The following is an 18951-nucleotide window of genomic DNA, read 5'->3' on the forward strand; positions in this document are numbered from 1 at the left end:
AAAAAAAGACTGATCCTGCTTTAGATAAGCAATCTAAGAATGCAATGAAAGCCATTACCTACCTGAGGTGTTGTCTTTTTGTATTGGTCACCTCCATCTATCACATCCCTCATGATTCTTCCTTTGAGAAATTCATACTCTTCTGGACTCAAGTGAATGGACTCTATAGTTTTTCCACAGCCCAAACACTGACCACTGTAATTACAATAGTTTATGTTAATTAATGTCCTAGGAAACAACTTTTTCTTGGGACAGCCCTGTAGTCTAGTAGTTAAGGGAGCCAGATCCTATATGGCAACTGAGGTTCAAATCTCAGACTTGGTGGCCTGAAAAACATACTGGGAGGGGGACCAGCTGATGATGTAATGGTTACATTGCTGGAATCCCATGTAATTAACTGTGGTTCAAGTCCTGGACCTGGCAGCTTAAAACTCATGTTGGGTGTGTGTACATGTGTGCCCAAGATCCTGAGAGGAGAATGGAGAAGAAGGAATTGCAGCACGGCCATTCATCCTGGGGCCGGGGGTAGGGTGCATGATTTCTCACTTTCTGGCTATTGAGCACATGCATCCTATAGCAAAAATCTTTCTTAAAAATAAATAAGAAACACACACACACACATATAAATAAATACATACATGCATACCAGGAGCATGTATATGTGTGCCCCAAATCCCAACAAGATAGAGAAATAAAGGAAAAGGGACTGTGGTATGACCAGGGAGTACTTTTTCTTCTCCTCTCTTTCTGTCTCACTGTCTCTCTCTGGCAAGTTAATGTGTCATGCTCTGACAATTAAAAAAAACAAACGGGGGGACCAGCAGTTGGTGTAATGGCTATGTCGCTGGGCTCCCATGTAGTCGACCGCAGTTCGAATCCCAGACCTGGTGGCTTAAACTCACTCCGGGTGTGTGTGCATGCATGCCCAAGATCCCGAGAGGAGAATGGAGGAGATGGGATTGTGGCGTGGCCATCCCTCCTGGGGGATGATTTCTCACTTTCTCTCTGTCTCTTTTTCTGGCGAGCACAAGCGCCTTATAGCAAAAACTTCTCAAAAAAAAAAAAAAAAAAAGAAAGAAAAGATTAAAAAAAAAACTTTTTCTCAAATTAATAATCCCAGGACATGAGGAAATTAAAAACAAACAAAAAACACATTAAGGCCCAGTTATGGCAGCCCAGGCAGTAAGGCACCACTACATGATACTAGAGCCATACTGGAGGTCCAGGTTCTGATCTCAGGTCAATCTGAACATACTGAGTGCCCAAGAATCCTGGCTGACTGGGAGGCTAGGAGAAGAATCACAGGATGGCAAGACTGTGTCAAGGGTATCTGTCTTGTGAAAGAAATAAATTTTAAGAAGGAAAAGAAAAAGACCATTAAAACTTTTATGATCAGCACATTCTAATTTTTTGTAAACCTTAAACTATCATACATTAGTGTGCCAGAAAACCAAAAAGTATACTGCTGGGCATCCAGGTGAAATTTCTAAACTAATCCCTAAAACATAATTGAGTCAGGAATCTCTAGGGGAAAACATCTTATTCTTTAAATTATTCATTTTAATTTTATTTATTATTATTGTTTTTAATTTGCTATAGGGCATGTGCGCTCACTAGAGAGATACAGAGAGAAAGAGAGGGAAAGTGAGAAAGCAAGTGGCCAGGGTTAGGACTTGAACCACAGTCAGTCATCTGGGAGTCGAGCACCTTAACCACCATGCCACCTGCTGGCCCCTAGGGGAAAACATCTTTATGGCGTCATGCTGACTCACTGTACCTATAGGAAAAGATTTTGAGGACTTCCAAGTCTTTGTACGTACAACATGGCTTTTTTTCTCAAGTACTCTTACATACAAAATCTTAGTTACCTGATCCCAAAAGTGCTCTAAAATATTTTTAAATCAGTAACAACAACTTCTACGAAATTTGAATCAAACAAGATAAGAAAAAAACCTAAATATTGATCTTTACCTTTTCTGGACTGTGGTGAATTGTCCTTTCCATTGTTTTCCAGGAATACTATAAAAAAGATTGCAAAACCAAATCATCAGAAGGTTAGAGTCCTACTGAGTCAAAAGATAGTCACTGTATTTAGAAACTCTGTAAGCAAGAGTTCTGAGAAGTTCAGGATACTTCCCTAGAATGGTTTAAACAGTGTTTGCTACACTTTGGGGGGGGCGGCTAAGGAGTTGATGCTACCCTATTCTGGATTGCCTGCCTTTTGGTTCTCCTACCATCCAACCCTCATCTTCTTCAAGTCAAAATGTATCTACCTTCACCGGATCTATACAGGAAGCAGATAACTTTAGTAGTGTAATCTCGAAACCAAATTCAACTTTAACCTTCTTCATAAAGCTGCCAGAGATCGTTCCTGCTCAGAGTATTTTCACCCTAGGCTTAGAATACAGTTTTATACTCCATTGTTATTTAATTATTGCATTCTCAATTAGGTTAGAAATGCAAAGATAACAGATCTCATATCACAAAACATTCCCAGTGCTTTGCCTAACTGGAGGCATTCAAAACTGTTCCTCAATTTATTTACTCAATTTATCCTCTTCATTTTCATTTTACATATATTACCATCAGTTCCTACTGATCCTATTGCCTTTTCTCATCGTCTATTTTGTAATTAAGGACTTCATCATCTCACCCAAACCTACAATTGTAACAGAGCTTCCTGTTTCCAATCTTATTCCTTCTCATGTCTACTCTTCTCACTGTTTGGCAATTATCTTTCTAAAACTAAACTCCTCATTCTTGAAAAGAAGATAAAATCCAAACTCCTTGGCATTCAAAGATTTTGACAACTTGGCTCCTCCTTGGTAAACTCAACAATAAGTTTGTTGAGACAATTAAGAATAATTGTTACTTCAAAGTTCTGTAAACATGATATGTATTAAAAGGCAAAAGAAAAACAGAGGGAAGAAATTAACTTTTACTGAAGGATGTGACGTAAATCAATGGTGAAGAAATGAAATTAAAAAAACCATAGCAGAAACCTGACAGTAGTGCTGTAAGAGGTAATGATGTCAGACTAACCTACATAGGAAGGTTCTAGGTTCATAACTGAACCTTCAGACCTCCCTGAATACACTTGTGCATGCCTACAATGTAGAGCTGGCTGATTGAGAACCTGTGGAGGGGTGTTGTCTCTCTCTCTCTCTCTCTCTCTCTCATAGAAAAAAACAATGAATAAATTTTTTAAAAAAGAGAAAGACTGAAGAAATTAACAACTAAGTAGCCAGAAATATAAATAAGAGCAAAGGAGAGAGATTTGAAAAGAGAGAGAGTAAACAATGGAAAGATCCAAAACAATCTGGAAGGGTGAACATTTTAGATTTTAATGCCCTGTATATTGGGTTTGATCAAAATTCTCCTGTCTTCACTATCCATCCAAGCTGGCAAAATGCAGAGTAGACAGAATAGGTATTATTTCAGTCACTGGATTTCAGAGGAACATCTGAAAATACTAATATGGTCCAAGGACAATTCCAGTCAAATACTGTATCCTCTTCTTGCTGCAAACTATGGCCACAGGTACTAGTTGTAAGTACTCACATCATACTAGGCACATCAGAAAACAAAATAAATGATCCTTCTGAAAAAAAATACATAAAAATTACAAGTACTGTAAAATTTCCTTTTTCTGCTATAGGAACAAATTAGCACAAACTGTTTATGTTACTACTTTTTTAATAGACGCAATTTGGGGACTGCCGATGGTGTAATGGTTACGTTGCTGGACTTCCAAGTAGTCGACCACAGTTCAGGCCTGAACCTAGTGGCTTAAAACTCACGCTGAGCAAATGTGTATGCATGCCCAAAATCCTGAGAGGAGAACAGAGGAGAAAGAACTCAGATGTGGCCGTTCCCCTGGCAGGTGATTTCTCTCGCTTTCTGTCTCTGTCTCTTTGGCGAGTGCATGCGCCCTATAACAAAAATCTCTAAAAAAAAAAATAAAGATACAATTTGTCTTAAACATAAAACAAATATTACTAAGACAGAAAAAAATTTGAGTAGGACAATTCTCAGCAACTAATGAAAAAAGGAAGGAATACTTTCAGTTATAGTTATTAAAATAAAAATGTACTATATATAAAGAAAAATTAAAATTACCTCTCAAACCATGCTTTTATACTGTGTGCAAATGACTCCCCAGGATACAGCTGATTATTTCTTAGATACAAAAGAATGTCTAGTAGTTTGTTTGAATACTGATCATCATTTATGTCTTTTCCGAAATCAAAGAAGGCTTTTAAAGTTTCCATCATCGGAATAAGGTCATGACTTAGCAATTCTTGATACAAATTCCAAGCTATAGTCACTTCTTGATGAAGGAGGGCTCCCTGGATACAATCATTATAGTTCTTTTTGGAAGGTGTCATGACTTTCTTAATGTCCTCCAACAGCAACAAGGACTCTCTCCACCTATCTGAATAGATTAATCCTCGGATGAGAAGACTGTATCCCCCAGATTCTAAACTCTTATATCTGGCTTTCATGATTTCATAGACATCAATAACTTCTGATGTCTGCTTATGAAAGACACAAAGAGACAAATACTTGACCAATAAATTATAGCCTACGATACCATTGTTTTTTGCTGCTACCCATGCCAGCAGAGATTTAGCCACATCTACAGAGCTATGGCAGTGAGCCATCTGTGAACTAATCCAATTTTCGAAATCAGTCTTTCCTTTGAAATCTTCCTTAAGTTTATCCCATTCCTCTGAAGTTAAAGGTTTTGTTGGGAGTTGAATAATGTTCCTCACAGGTGGCAAGTCATTATCTTTACTCTGTTTACTCTGAGGATTCATCTGTGATCTCTTCTTAGCTGCTCCAGCTGCAAAAAGATGAGGAGAATCAGAAGACACTTGCACAGTACTGCCCTCCTCATTCCGGAGATGTCTGGCCTTGGCACTTAGTAGACTGGTCCCTTTAGTCTTTTGCGGAGACAATGCTTTAAGAGAAAACCACGTCTGTTGCTTCTTGATGCCACAGGGGTTTGTGAGAAAGAGAGAGAGATAATAGGGCAATGGATTGTGCCCATGGTGTGGATTGCTCTTCCAAAGCTTAGTAAACTTTCGAATACCAGACAGACAGAAAGTCATTATTCAGGGAGATCAGCACCAAATAGTGAGAGAGCTGTTCAAAAAAATACTTCTGCAGCAAAAGTAAGGGTTTGAGGGCGAGGGGCGGAGAGTAGAAGCCTAACTTTCCAAAATGAGACTTTCCTTTCTCCTTCACAGACAAATTAGGGTTCCGCTTTTGGAGTTATTTAATAGCAACGAAGGCAAGTGAGTTATCGCCATTAAACAACGATCCAGAGACATCTAACATCAGTTGTAAGCCACAAATCAGGGAACACGGCAGGAATCGTCTGGTGCCTGTGGTGCCTGTTACATTGTCCACGAACCTGAGGAGAAAGCACAAAGAGTAACGTCCAGTTTGACCCACGTGGATCACCACGGTCTTGAAAGAGGATACCATGGGAGCCTTACTAAAAACGGAACGTAAAATCTAAACGGCGATCAGGAGCCCCCACCCCATCAGAAGCAGCAAACAGAGGACAGGGCCAAAGTTTTAGGACCCTCTCAATGCATAACAACTCTCAGGCCACAAAACTCGTCAGAGGGGAGAACTGTCGGAGGGAAGTGAAGGGGCAGTCAGACGAGTCAACAACTTCAGGTAACGTAGCGAGGTCCTCGGGGAACCTCTTAGCGTTCAGATCCTTGATTAGTAAGTTCATTTCATTCAATAACTCACCTCAACACTCTAGCTTAACGCAGCCATGAACGCGGTGGAAACTACAGGGTCCACAATGCATCGCGCCAGTTCCGGCCCGCGAGAGTTTGTCCGATCTGGACCGCTAGGGGGAAAGGCGACTTAAAAACTTCCAGTAGCAAAAGCGGATTAGAGGAGGCTCTACACATCCAGGTGATCTTTAAGGCCTCCTGACACCCACAACGAGCAAGGAAAGTAAATTGTGAAGACAACGCTTCCCTTAAGACGTAAACACCAATGGACACCTGAGTCACGTGATGCACACGCGCCAAAGTCTTAGACGAAGAAATAAACACGCGGCCTTCCTTCTCCTGGCCTTTAAAATCGGACTCGGTGAGGTCGGGACGCCTCCAATAAGGAGGATTGTTTCCCATCTAGTTCATTACTGCTCGCCCCTAGCCCAACGTGGTCGTCGCATCCTTCGCGACAGCCATACTAACCGTTTTGCTGCTCTCGCCAAGACTTCCGCCCATGTCCAAGATGGCGGCCGGGCGGCTTTCCTTAACCTTACGGCGTTTGCTAGCGTCTGACGTCTGAGCTGGTAGGGGGTGGAGCGGTTAGTAAACCGTGGGATCTTGGGTATGCACACACACACTCCCAGCGTGAGTTTAAGCCACCTGGTCCAGGACTCGAACCACGGTCGACTACATAGGAGTTCAGTGACATAGCCATTACTCTAACTGCTGGTCCCCCATTACTTTCAAAATTCCCCTCACATGAGTAAACCGCAAATGTAAGAGCTGCCGCGGGAGAGGCGGCCATGGACTGGAAAGAAGTTCTTCGCCGGCGGTTAGTGACGCCCAACACCGGTGCTGGACTGGAAAGAAGTTCTTCGCCGGCGGTTAGCGACGCCCAACACCGGTGCAAACGGTGAGTTTGGGAGGGGCTGCCTGCTGGGTAGCCCAGCCCTAAACTCTCAGAGGTGGGGGGGAGGGGCAATGGGGAGGAGCAGCAAGTGGGAGCCGCCGCACTCGCGGCGTCTGTAGAACCTCTCCTGACGAAGGAGGCGGAGTAGAAGGTGCTTTAGGGATCCAGAGAGGGTTGACCCCAACTTCCCTGGGAAAGGATCTGCGGGAACGAAAAGATTAGTCTTAGACACTGACTTGCACGGGCTTGATCCATACCTGAGAACCTTGTCTCCAACAACCTGTAATTCATTGATCCTACCCCATTTTATCTGTCAAACTTTTTATTTTATTATCCATTTTAGGTCTCGTAATTCTTTTTTCTTGTCCCTTACCCTCGCTACTCTTGCTTGTTAACCAACCTGATTAAGTCTCCCCCCCTCCCCAATTCTACACTAATACTCAGGGCAACTGAAAGTAGCTGGAGAAAAACAGAACCATGGTGAATTGTCACGCTTTTAATCCACATCCACTAACCTAAACTAGGTGGTTTAGCCAACACCTACAGTGTTTCTTTAGACAGTCACTCAGTTCTTTATCTCCCAAACCGCCAGTGTGGCCTACCCACTCCTTATCTTTAGCTGATGAATTCGTTAGTTTTTAAATGTATATTTCATTGAGAAAGCAGTCAAAGGGAAACTTAGCACTTACTGTGTCTATCAGCTCCTGGTTACCCATACACTCTTAGACTCTGCCTTAGCTGTTAAAATGATGAAGTGACTATGCTCATAGTTCCTCTACTGTGAGTTCCTCTACTCCAGCACTGGATCACTTTCCCTTCTTATATTCACTGACTTCATTCCAGCCTTGTCCTCTCTCTCTTCCAAATTTTCCTTTTCTAGTGGATCATTTTCATCAGCACTTACAAACATGCTACGGTATCACCATGTTTTATGTATTTTTTTGAAAAGTCGTTTAATCTCATATAACTCTATAGCTTCTACATTTTTCTGTACTCTTTATAGGAAAACTTCTTAAAGAATTACCTGTACTATGATGTCTTTGCTTTCTCTTCCTTTTAACTGTTGAACCTACTCCATCTTTACACACATTGCATGCTTATCCTGTGCTGAGTACTGTTCTAGGTTATAGCAGTGAAGAGAACAGACAAAAATCCCTGTCCTCACTTCTGTGTAAGGAGAGAAAGTTATCAAAATAAACAGATTACATAGGTTGCATGGCTTCTGATTAAGGCTGTTTTCATCAGTGTACCAGATTCCATCCTTTGTGCTCAGTCTCCTTTTTGCCTTCTCAAGGATGTGTATTCTGGCCATTGTCCCTGCTTCTGTGTCATCCATTTTTCACTATCATTCTCATCAGAAATAAACATCCTGGTGTTTCTCCCATCTAAAATTTTAATATACACCTCTAGGTAGGCCTCATTATTCTGTTTCCCTAATAGCAACATTTAGTAGAATAGTTGGTTAAATTTATACTTGTCTCTCATTGCTTCTTGTCAAAAGTCAAAAGTGACCTCCATACTGTTAAACCCAGTGGTCAATTTTCAGTCCCCATTTTACTTGCAGGTGCTTGCTGTTTTTTCCAACAGGACTGCGCCATAGTAAAGAAATGATAGGTTTGGGCAAAGGTTAAAAATTAGTATGGCAGATGAAGCAGAAATGCTGTCATAAAAGGAATTCAGGTAACACCTACAGGCATTTTGGAAGGAGAGACCAGAAAGAGGAAAGTAAATCTTTGAGAAAGTAGAATTGAAGGTTTCAGGAGAGTCTGAAGTACAAGTATTATGGCAGTGAGTTTTGAATGACCAGAAAGGATGATTTGAGTATTAGATGTCAGATGTCAGAAGATCTGTAGTCTTGCCATCGAACTGAGTGACATAGTAGAGGTGAAAGCCTTTACAGTTACAGGGGTCACAGTCACTCACATAAATGTCATCCTGGATGACTGCAGGCCTTTGAGGTGAAGAACACTATGAACCAGTTGCCGTGATCCACAGATAAGTGAGATGAATGGCTGAACAAGACAGCTGTGTGGCAGTAGCAAGCAGGTTGGAGGGGAATAAAGCCTAAAATCTTCAGCTTCAATCAGCATTTTGTTACTGTGGTTTTTTTATTTTTTGTTGTTGTTTTGTTTTTTATTTATTTTTTTCCTATTAGTGATTATGATGCTGGAACTCTTTGAGGTCAGGGACTGGGCTTGTTTTGCTCACTTCTCTAGCCCCAGTGTCTAGTAAGGCACTCTGTACAAAGTAAGTGCTCAGTAAATACTTTTGATTGAATAAATAGAAATACTCCACAGGTCTGTAAGAAAGGCAATGACTTAAGGAAGATATAAGCTTTAGTGACAAACAGATGTAGAGGGAGCATACTGATTGGTTGAAGAAGTAGGGGAAGCTCATTCAGTCTTGGTATTTCAAGAGAGTTAATAGATTTTAAGTGTCTAAGCACAATTGTGAGCCCATTTTTGGCACTGCAGCTGTCTTAATTAGACTATAGTATATAGGATGACCTGAGTAAATTTTATACTTGTTTTAAAAGCGCTTTTCTCCTCTTAATCTGTTACCAGAAAAAAAAAGTGAACAAGAATTGAAAGATGAAGAAATGGATTTATTTACCAAGTACTACTCAGAATGGAAAGGAGGTAGAAAAAACACAAATGAATTTTATAAGACCATTCCCCGGTTTTATTATAGGGTAAGTGGTAGCTTAGCAGATGTCTTGCAGAGTTTATTAATGCAATGTATAATTGTTTTTTAAATTTGCCAAAGGGCATGTGTACTTGCCCAAGAAAGAGAGGGAGAAAGGACCCTCTAATGGGGCATGGTCACACTGCAATCCCTTCTCCATTTCTTCATCCTATCTGGACTCTTGGATACACACACACACACACACACACACACACACACACACCAGTGTCTTCCAAGCTGCCAGGGCCAGGATTCAAACTGCACAGTCACCCTTGAGGGATCTGGCTCTCTTAACCACTAGGTTATGGGGCAGGCCCAAAATGTAATTTATTTTTTGAGAGAGAGATTTTTGTGGTAGGGTGCATATACTCACCAGAGAGACAAGAGAGAGAAGGTGAGAAATCACCCCTCAGGAGAGATGCCACAATACCTTCTCCTCCATTCTCTTCCTGGGATTTTGGGCAGGTACACACATGCCTGGTGTGAATTTCAAACCGCCAGGTCGAGGACTCAAACCAGAGTCAAGCACTTTAACCTCCATGCCAACTGCTGCTCCCCTATTATAGGTATTAGTAGTCAGTATTCTACTGGATTATGTTCTTGGGTATACCATACTTCGTTAGAAGGTATAAAAATTTTGCTTAAAGCTAAACTGAAAAATAATGGCTAACCTAAAGAGTTTCACTTAACTCACACATATTTGCTTGTGCCAAATCTGTAAGGATGTCTTTAAAGGAGAATAATAAAACCATTAGACTTTTTTAAGTCAATAGGCTCACTAGAGAAACAGAGAGAAGAAAAGCTAGAAATGAGCCCCAAGGGTGATTGTGACCATGCCACAATCCCTTCTCCATTCTCCTCTCTCTCACGCGCGTAAATGCACACCCTATAGCAAAAACTAATAAACAAAACAAACAAAAAATGGGATCACATCATACATTCAAACCTGCTTTCTGCATTTTCTATTTGTCTTAAACATAGGCCCTGAAAAAAATATATATGTATATCTCTCTCTTTTTTTTTTGAAAGGTTTTTGCTATAGGGTGCGTGCAACTTGCCAGAAAGACAGAGAGAGACAGAGAGACAAAGAGTGAGAAATCACCCCATGGTGGGGATGGCCACGCCACAATCCCTTCTCTTCCATTCTCCTCTTGGAATCTTGGGCATGCATATAAGACATGCCTGACGTGAGTTTAAGCCACCAGGTCCGGGACTCGAACCGTGGTCGACTACATGGGAGTTCAGTGACATAGCCATTATGCCAACTACTGGTCTCTATATATTTTAAAGTTTGTTTCTTCCCATAAACAAGTGAGAGAAGCACTCCCAACAGGGTCTTGATACCTCAGTCCACCCCTAGCTTCTGCCAGCTTCAGTAGGCATACACATGCCCAGTGAACTCAGGGAGGTCCTAGGACATGAATCTGGAACCTCCTTATGTGAATCATCCTTGCAGCTTTGGGTTTTAGGACTGTGCTCCTATCTAGCTCTCAGTGGAATAGTTTAGATAACAAAGGGGAGAGAGAAGGGAAGTGACTTTTGCTGTATGTCTAAACTGCAGAGTACTTTATATACATTATCTCATTTAGTCCTGGTTATCGAATAGTATCTTTTTTTTTTTTTTTTTTTTTTTTAAATTTTGCCAGAGAGTGCCTATGCTTGCCAGAGACAGAGAGAGGGAAAGTAAGAAAGCACCTCCCCCCAGGGGAAATGGCAACACCACAATCCCTTCTCCATTTCTCCTTTGAGGATTTTGGGCACGCAGCGCATGTGCCTGGCATTTCTCAAGCCATCAGGCCTAGAACTTGAACCAGGCATTCAGCCATATGGGATCCAGCCACCTTAACCACCTCACCACTGGCTGGCCCTCAAATTATATTTTATTAACCTAGAAGACTCCTTTGGCAAGAACCAGGTGACCCCATTCCGCTCAGGACTGAACTCTCTTCTATCTACTTCCAGGGCCAAACCTTTGCCTTCCCTGAGGGAATCCCCTTTTTCCCTGTGACTACTTCCTGATCCCTGATGGTTTCTTCTCTGCAGCTATAGATTTGTGAAAAGTTCTTAACCGTCTCCAGCTGTGGATTTGTGAAACGTTTTTTTTCCCTTCGTCTTTCTCTCTCTCTACATGATCCCAGTGTTTTATACAAACCACCACCTGCGTAGTCACCGCTTCTCTCCTTGGCTGGTTAGCTGGTTAACCAGCAGCTGCACAGTCTCAGTAGTCACAGCTCTTAGCCTCAGGAGCTCTCTCCACCTCCTAATACTCTTTTGGTGTTCCTTTTGATGGGAGGGATGGGTTCTTAGTTCTTGGAAATGAAAAGTGAAAAGCATAACCCTTAATTTGGGCAAAAGGCATTTTAAGTACATTTAATGGGATAAATATGTAGAAAGTAAAAAGAAATGCTTAAATAGTTCCAAGGTTGAAGTGAGTAATTTTAAAGGCCTTTTTATGGCAGTCACTGCAGTTGGCAACACCTCTGTCCTGGAGGCCGATGTAGTAGATACTAGCTTGACTATCACCGAGGAGGAAGGTGAACCTTCTAATAGGCATGCTTTCTCTAAGACTCAATCTTTAGTGAGTTCTAATTTGGTTCAGCATCAGTCTAAGGTAATACTTGAAACAATGTTTTGAGAATATAAAATGAGCGGTCGACAGGTGGCATGGTGGTTAAGGCTCTGGACTCCCACATGGCAAACCATGGTTCAAGTCCCAGACCTGGAGGTTTGCTTTCTAATTATCCCTCTATCTCTCTGTCCCTCCATCTCTTTCTGATCAAATTAAATAATAATAAAAAATAAAACTAAATTTTTAAAAAGCATATAAAATGGCAGCCAGTCCCCTGGCCTAGTGGTTCAGTGAACCAGATCCCATATGACAGATCATGGTTGGAATCTCACCTCCAGTGGCTTGAACAATATGCCCAGGCATGTGTGTCCAAAATCCTAACAGGATGAAGAAATGGAGAAGTGATTGCAGTGTAACCATGCCTGACTGAGGGACACATTTTTCCTCTCCTCCTCTCTCTTTTTCTGAAGAATTATTGTATTTAACTTTATTTATTTATTTATCTATTTATTTAAATTTGACCAAAGAGGGACAGAGTGAGAGAGAGAGGGCAAGTGAGAAAGCAGACTGCCAGGTCCGGACTGACACTGTGGTCAGCCATATGAGAGTTCAGTGCTCTTAACCACCACGCCACCTGCTGACCCCTCCCTCCCTCTCTTTCTCTGGTGAGCACATACACCTTTCTTAAAAGAAAAAAAAGAAAAGTGAATTATATATTTTATTATTAATTATTATTTTAAATAGCAAATAATTTATTGGTGAGTACAATCTAAGAAAGAATATAATATAATATGAAATTTGAACTAGACTATTAGCTTTTTCAGGGTAGACATCTGATTTTGCTGATCAGTGAATTCTCTGTGGATTTGTCTTTGTTAAATGCTAGGCAAAATTAAGGTGAAATTTAAGAAGTAATGAACTAGTGGCATATACTTATTTTAAAGGCCACATACATTTTACATGATCCAATAGTCGAAAATTTTTCATGTAGAAATTTACAATGTAATTTTAGCTGCCAGCTGAAGATGAAGTTTTGCTACAGAAATTAAGAGAGGAATCCAGAGCTGTCTTTCTACAAAGAAAAAGCAGAGAACTCTTAGATAATGAAGAATTACAGGTAAGAACTGAGTAAAATGTTGCTGTAGATGTTACCATTTTTAAATTTATATTCCTTAAGTCACGCAGGACCTCATGGAGCATAGTGGAATTAGTACTGCAGCATGCTACTGCATAGGCTCTGAAACACTGGTTCCTGCCAGAGCCATTTGCTGGGCTTGGTTTTTGTTTAAATCCCTAGGGGATTCTAATGTGCAGCCATGGGGAGAACCGTCTTTGCAAGGTGCAAGTCCTAGCCCTACTTCAGGGAATGGACATAACACTTCTGTGCCTCAGTTCACATCTGTAAAGTAGAAATAGCTGTCTACATTGTATAGTTATGTGGATTCAAGAGGCAGTAAATATGAAAAACCTAAAACTTCCTAGTTACTCAGTAAAAATTAGCTATTTTTATTAGTGTAGTAATCAAATGGATGCCGTGGCATGAGATTCATCTTAACATTTAACTATGTGCTATCAGACTGTCATTTTTTTTTTTAAAACTCATCTTGCTCATTTTTCTTTTAAAGAATTACTTTATTTAACTTACTTTCTTTCTCTCTTTTAATTTGACCAGGGAGGGACAGAGCGAGAGAGTAAGGGGTGGGGAGAGCGAGAAAGCAAGCCTCCAGGTCCAGGACTTGAACCATAGTTGGCCATGTGGGAATCCAGTACCCTTAACTACCACTCTACCTGCCAGCCCCATGACTGTCATTTTAATGTGTGTTTAAGTCTGTGTAGACGTATAACATCTTCATTTCTGCAATTCTCTTAAGAATTTATGGTTTTTGCTGGACAAACACCAAACACCACCTATGATTGGAGAAGAAGCAATGATCAATTATGAAAGTTTTTTGAAAGTTGGTGAAAAAGCTGGACCAAAGTGCAAGTAAGAATAATTAACAAAGGAGTATGCTATATTAAACATTTTAAATGCTTCAAATGTTAATGAAGATTAAAGTTAGTGGTATGGCATTTGAGTCTATTTGAGTTACTAATTAAATAAAATCATTTACAATAAAAAAATACTACATTGGTATGAAGTTATTAGAAGAAATAATGGGGGCCAGCAGCTGGTGTGGTGGTTAAGGTGCTGGACTCTCACACATGGCCAACTGAGTTCTGGACCTGGTGACTTGAAAATCATGCTAGGTGTGTGTGCATACGTGCCAAAAAGCTGGAGAAGAGAATAGACAAGAAAGGATTATGGCATGGCCATCCTCCCCAAGGGGTGAGTCTGTCTTCACTTTCCCTCTCTCACTGTTTCTCTCTCCAGCAAGTGCACACATCCTGCGGTAGGGGTGGAGCTTAAAAAGAAAAAGAAATAATGAAGTGTATAAGCTTTATTATTTAAAATTTAATTTTGAAATTTATTATCTAAGGTTTAAGTTAAGATCTTTTTTTTTTTTTGAGAGATTTTTTTTTTTTTGTAGGGTGCATGTACTTGCCATAGAGACAGAGAGAGACAGAGACAGAAAGCAAGAAATCACCCCCCAGGGGGTATGGCCACACTACAATCCCTTCTCCTCTCCAGATTTGGGCAAACATACATGCACATTGCATGAGTTTCAAGTCACTGAGTCCAGGTGACTCCTAGACCTTCATTCTTAAAACAGACTAATACAAAAGAAAACAAAATGCAAAGACAAATTAATACTGTGAGTTTTGAGCTATTAGTAGTCTCTTTAATTCTTTTTCCACTGTTTTGTTTGTTTTCATTTTTGTTAAAGAGTACATGTGCTCCCCAGAGACAGAGCAAAAAAGGAAAATGAGAAAGCAACCCCCATAGTAAATAGTCATTCTGCAGTCACTTCTCCATTTCCCCCTTTAGGGATTTTAGGCACACACACATGCTCCTAGCTTATTTTTCAAGCCACCAGGTCCAGGATTCCTACCTGCACAGTTGGCCACAGTGGGAGCCAGCAGCCTTCATCACCATGCCACCAGCTGGCCATCATTTTGATTTCTGATTGTGTGAATTTATGCTGTTTGCTAATTTACAGAAAAGTAATTTGTTGGGAAATCATTTTAATCTTTATTTCTCTCCCTTAGGCAGTTTTTCACAGCAAAGATCTTTGCTAAACTCCTTCATACAGATTCATATGGAAGAATTTCCATCATGCAGTTCTTTAATTATGTCATGAGAAAAGGTGATTCATTTTTATTGTGCTTGAACTCCTTCTACCAGGGAATTAACCAGGGTTTTGGTCTTTGTGTTTATAGTACTTACATGTGAAACAACTCTGCTAAGTTTGAGTAGCAGAATTTTTTGTCTTTTTACCAGGATTTTTTATACTATTAATATTATTATTATCTCATGAAGCTTATAAGAGGCATGACTTTCTACCATAAATTTGGGTTCACTATTATAAAATTTTTTTTCATTTGTCCTAAATATAGTAGAAGTATGGAAATATTAAAAGCTAAAGCAAGAGTTTTAATGGATGCTGATTTGAAATAATTTTAAATTACTGGTAATTTTACTTCAGTATATCACAGGTCGAGTTGCATGAAAGAATATTAATAGTTTCAAACACACATCACTTTCAAGGAGCTTCTATTCAATAACTTGGAGTTGTTAACAATTCTTAAGTCCCATAATGATAGGTGAAATCTTAGTATATACCATCTTTAACTAATATTTTGTTCTTGTAATTAATCTCAGTAGAATAAGAGCAGCTTCACTGAAGGCATAACATTACACTAGCTCTCCCTATTTGGTAGAACACCAAGTTTAATAAGCAAAGAATGATGTCCTCAAGGGGCATCAGTTTTATCATAGCTTTAGTCATGATAGAGTTGTTGAAGTCTGCCATTCTATGTATGTTTGTTTTGTTTCAGACAATCTGAGAGTTAATGATTATATAATGTGTGAGAAGAAAGAAGTTTTTAAAGTTACTGAATTAGCTTGTACCTCTAACCTTGTTCTATATAAATGCTAAAGGATGGACCTTAATCATTTTATTATCTTGTTTATCATTAGTTTGGCTTCATCAAACAAGAATAGGCCTCAGTTTATATGATGTCGCTGGGCAAGGGTACCTTCGGGAATCTGTAAGTATTAACCTACTTTTCATAATTATTTCAGACACCAAAATGTTAACAGTGGTTATTGGTGGGGGATTTTGGGGGAACCAACAGATGGTGTAATGGTTACGTCACTGGACTCCCATGTAGTCAACTGCTGTTCGAGTCCTGGACCTGGCAACTTAAAACTCATGCTGGGTATGTGTGTGTGCATGCCCAAAAATCCCAAGAGGAGAATGGAGAAGGGATTGCAGCATGGCCATCCCCCTGGGGGTGATTTCTCACCTTCTGTCTCTCCTGTGAGCGCACACACTCTGTAGCAAAAATCTCCCCCTCCCAAAAAAGATAGTGATTTCCAAACCAACATCTATACTTTAGTATATGCAAATTTTCATTTACTTATTAAATCTTATTAAATAAGCACTTAGTGAGAACACTAAATTGGTGCCTGATACCAATCTAAGCTTTATAGATCATTTTCCCTAGCAGAGTGTGGAGACAGACACTAAATTACATACAAGATTATTTCAAATAGTCACAAGTCATATGGAGAAAATAAAATAGGGTACTAGGCAAAGTTATGATTGGGATTGAAGAGCTATTTTAGAAAGAGTTAGTGATAACTAAGGTAGACTAGATATAGACCTGGAGATAAGATTAAATTTTAATCATGAGGATGAGAAAAAAGCCAGCATTATGAAGATTAATATAGAGGAACATGTACTGTGTTTCCAAGGCAAAACTAAACCTGACCTAGTCTAGAAACAGAAGGGAGCCAATGTAGTTAGAGCATAGCATCAAGGGTTAGAGTGACAGCTTGCTGCTGGGTGGGATGTTGGGGAAAGGGGACATAGGTGAATGAAAAGTAGAAACCAAAAAGGAGTCTTAAATTTTTGCTTTAAATACTGCTAGAATAGGAGAAAGGCAAGTAAGGATCAGATTGGGGGTGAGAAGAGAGTCCCATTTTAGACACTTTTAATTTTGAGATGCTATTGCTCTGTAAAGTTAAATTATAAAATATTTCAGATCTATCAGAAACATTACACTTAAAGAGGCTAAAGCACAACTAAAACTATTCAAATAAATTTAATAAATCATAATATACTAAATATTAATATATAATCTTGGAATAGGGAAAGCCTATCTAAGTTTGGCAAGCAAGACTCAGAAGTCAGGGGTTGGCAAGTAGCATGGTGGTTAAGGGCACTGGACTCCCACATGGCCAACTGCTGTTCAAGTCCTAGACCTGGTGGCTTGCTTTCTCATTTTCCTTCTCTCTCTGTTGCTTTGTCCCACTCCGGTCAAATTAAACAAATAAATAAAGTTAAATAAAATAATTCTTTAAAGAAAAAGGTTCAGAAGTCAAAAAACAATTAATAAATTTAGCTAAATTTAAAAATTACCTGTAGGGCAAAAATCCTAAGCAAAGTTAAAGAAATAAACTAGGGAAAATAACCTGAAAATCAATAACAAATGACCAATTACCCTAATATTGGGTTGTCAGAAACCATGATCCATTTTTGCATAGAAAAACACAGAAAAATAGGTCACAACTTCTCTGACAACCCAGTAGAAATCAAGAAGAAAATGCCACTAACTCACTGGAAAACTGGACAAAGAATATAGTATACAGAAAGTAAAACATAAATGCTTTTTATTAAAGAATTCTTTAATTTTATTTATTATTATTGTTATCTTTCAATTTGCTATAGGGCACGCATGCTCACCAGAGATACACGGAGAAAGAGAGGGAGAGAGAAAGTAAGAAAACAAGTCACTTAGTCTGGGACTCAAACTGAGGTCTGCCATCTGGAAATCCAGCACCTCAACCACTGTGCTACCCACTGGCCCCCAAATACTTCTTCATTATACAAAAAAACTTTTAGGGACCAGCAGTTGGCATAATGGCTATGTTGCTGGACTCCCATGTAGTCGACTGCAGTTCGAGTCCCGGACCCAGTGGCTTAAACTCACACCAGGTGCGTGTGCGAGCGTGCCCAAGATCCCAAGAAGAGAATGGAGGGGAAGGGATTGCGGTGTGGCCATCTCCCCTGGGGGGTGATTTCTCGCTTTCTGTCTCTTTCTGGCAAGTGCACGCACCCTATAGCAAAAACCTCTTAAAAAAATGAAAAAACTTTTAATCTCACATAAGAGAAATGGCAGCTAGATCTACATGAAGGTAATATTTTCACCTATCAGATTGACAAAAATGAAAAAGTTTCATAATAGTTTTAATGACATCCTTAGTGTCTCAATAAATTTTTTCCACCATGCCCCAGAGCCAGAGGAAATCCCTAATTTAAAAACTACCTGTAGGGCAGAAATCCTAAGCAAAGTTAAAGCAACAGTTCCGTTTATTAACCAGTTCTATCAATGTAAAGAAAATATTCATTGAACTTATTATCCTATCCTATTAGACATTTTAAAGAAAATATTAGGTTGTTGGAAATGTCGTGACATAGTTTGATGGTTTTCTATGTAAAAAATGTGTCATGACATTTCCAACAACCCAACTTCACTTCATTCATAAGTAAGTTACTAATGGGACATGGGTGCACATAGAAACCTACTCACACCTGGGAATTGGGTTGGACATTGTCATCCTCATTTTTTGCACTGAATTTCATGTGGTACTTATCATAGGAACCATCAAAAGCCTAGCTTTGCAAAATTTCTGTCATTAAAAGAATATCTTGCAATCTAAATTTCAGAATAAGCTAGAAGTTTTAGCTCACGGCAATGTCTATCATGCAGTATATGACAGATGTTGCTGTGTTTCCCTTAGTGTTTTAAAATATCCTGCCGCACCCCTGTGAGTTAACTGTAGTGCTCCCAAGAGCCTGGGTGCATATTCTGGGAACTGTGGAAATACAGTCTTTACATCATTGGTGGGAGTGTAAAATGTACATGTCCTGTGTGGG

The 18951-nt window shown here is 39.7% G+C and overlaps 2 protein-coding genes across 6 annotated transcripts in view; one reads left to right on the forward strand and one right to left on the reverse strand.

Annotated features, from left to right (window-relative positions):
- Positions 1 to 20: 20 nt before the first annotated feature.
- On the reverse strand, positions 21 to 5862 carry LOC114004481 (mitochondrial ribonuclease P catalytic subunit-like). Its single transcript, XM_027773382.1, has 4 exons — positions 5770 to 5862; positions 4120 to 5419; positions 1972 to 2019; positions 21 to 195 (listed from the first exon to the last, which is right to left on the reverse strand). The coding sequence occupies exons 2-4, from the start codon at positions 5112 to 5114 to the stop codon at positions 21 to 23; spliced, it is 1218 nt and encodes a 405-aa protein (XP_027629183.1). The 5' UTR covers positions 5115 to 5419; positions 5770 to 5862.
- The window catches only part of PPP2R3C (protein phosphatase 2 regulatory subunit B''gamma), a 31857-nt gene continuing 18745 nt past the window's right edge, over positions 5840 to 18951 (forward strand). Inside the window, exons 1-8 of one of the 5 annotated variants that reach the window (XM_006152411.3) lie at positions 5840 to 6346; positions 6507 to 6563; positions 6616 to 6657; positions 9219 to 9346; positions 12921 to 13025; positions 13780 to 13892; positions 15056 to 15153; positions 15987 to 16057. In XM_006152411.3, the coding sequence (XP_006152473.2) occupies positions 6548 to 6563; positions 6616 to 6657; positions 9219 to 9346; positions 12921 to 13025; positions 13780 to 13892; positions 15056 to 15153; positions 15987 to 16057 (573 nt within the window). In that variant the 5' untranslated portion in view covers positions 5840 to 6346; positions 6507 to 6547. Of the gene's footprint in view, positions 6347 to 6506; positions 6564 to 6600; positions 6658 to 9218; positions 9347 to 12920; positions 13026 to 13779; positions 13893 to 15055; positions 15154 to 15986; positions 16058 to 18951 lie in introns of those variants that run through there. The other 4 variants (XM_027773398.1, XM_027773397.1, XM_014589293.2 and 1 more) reach the window with 4 other exon arrangements.

The sequence above is a fragment of the Tupaia chinensis genome, unplaced genomic scaffold, assembly GCF_000334495.1.
Source record: "Tupaia chinensis unplaced genomic scaffold, TupChi_1.0 Scaffold000350_1, whole genome shotgun sequence".
Classification (NCBI taxonomy): Eukaryota; Metazoa; Chordata; class Mammalia; order Scandentia; family Tupaiidae; genus Tupaia; species Tupaia belangeri.

Coding starts and splice junctions, on each gene's coding strand:
- LOC114004481 (XM_027773382.1), bottom strand. CDS start 5,114: ATGACTTTCTGTCTGTCTGGTATTCGAAAGTTTACTAAGCTTTGGAAG. Junction 2,020..4,119: donor ATAAAAGCATGGTTTGAGAG/GTAATTTTAATT, acceptor TCTTTTTTATAG/TATTCCTGGAAAACAATGGA. Junction 196..1,971: donor TTCACCACAGTCCAGAAAAG/GTAAAGATCAAT, acceptor TTGTAATTACAG/TGGTCAGTGTTTGGGCTGTG.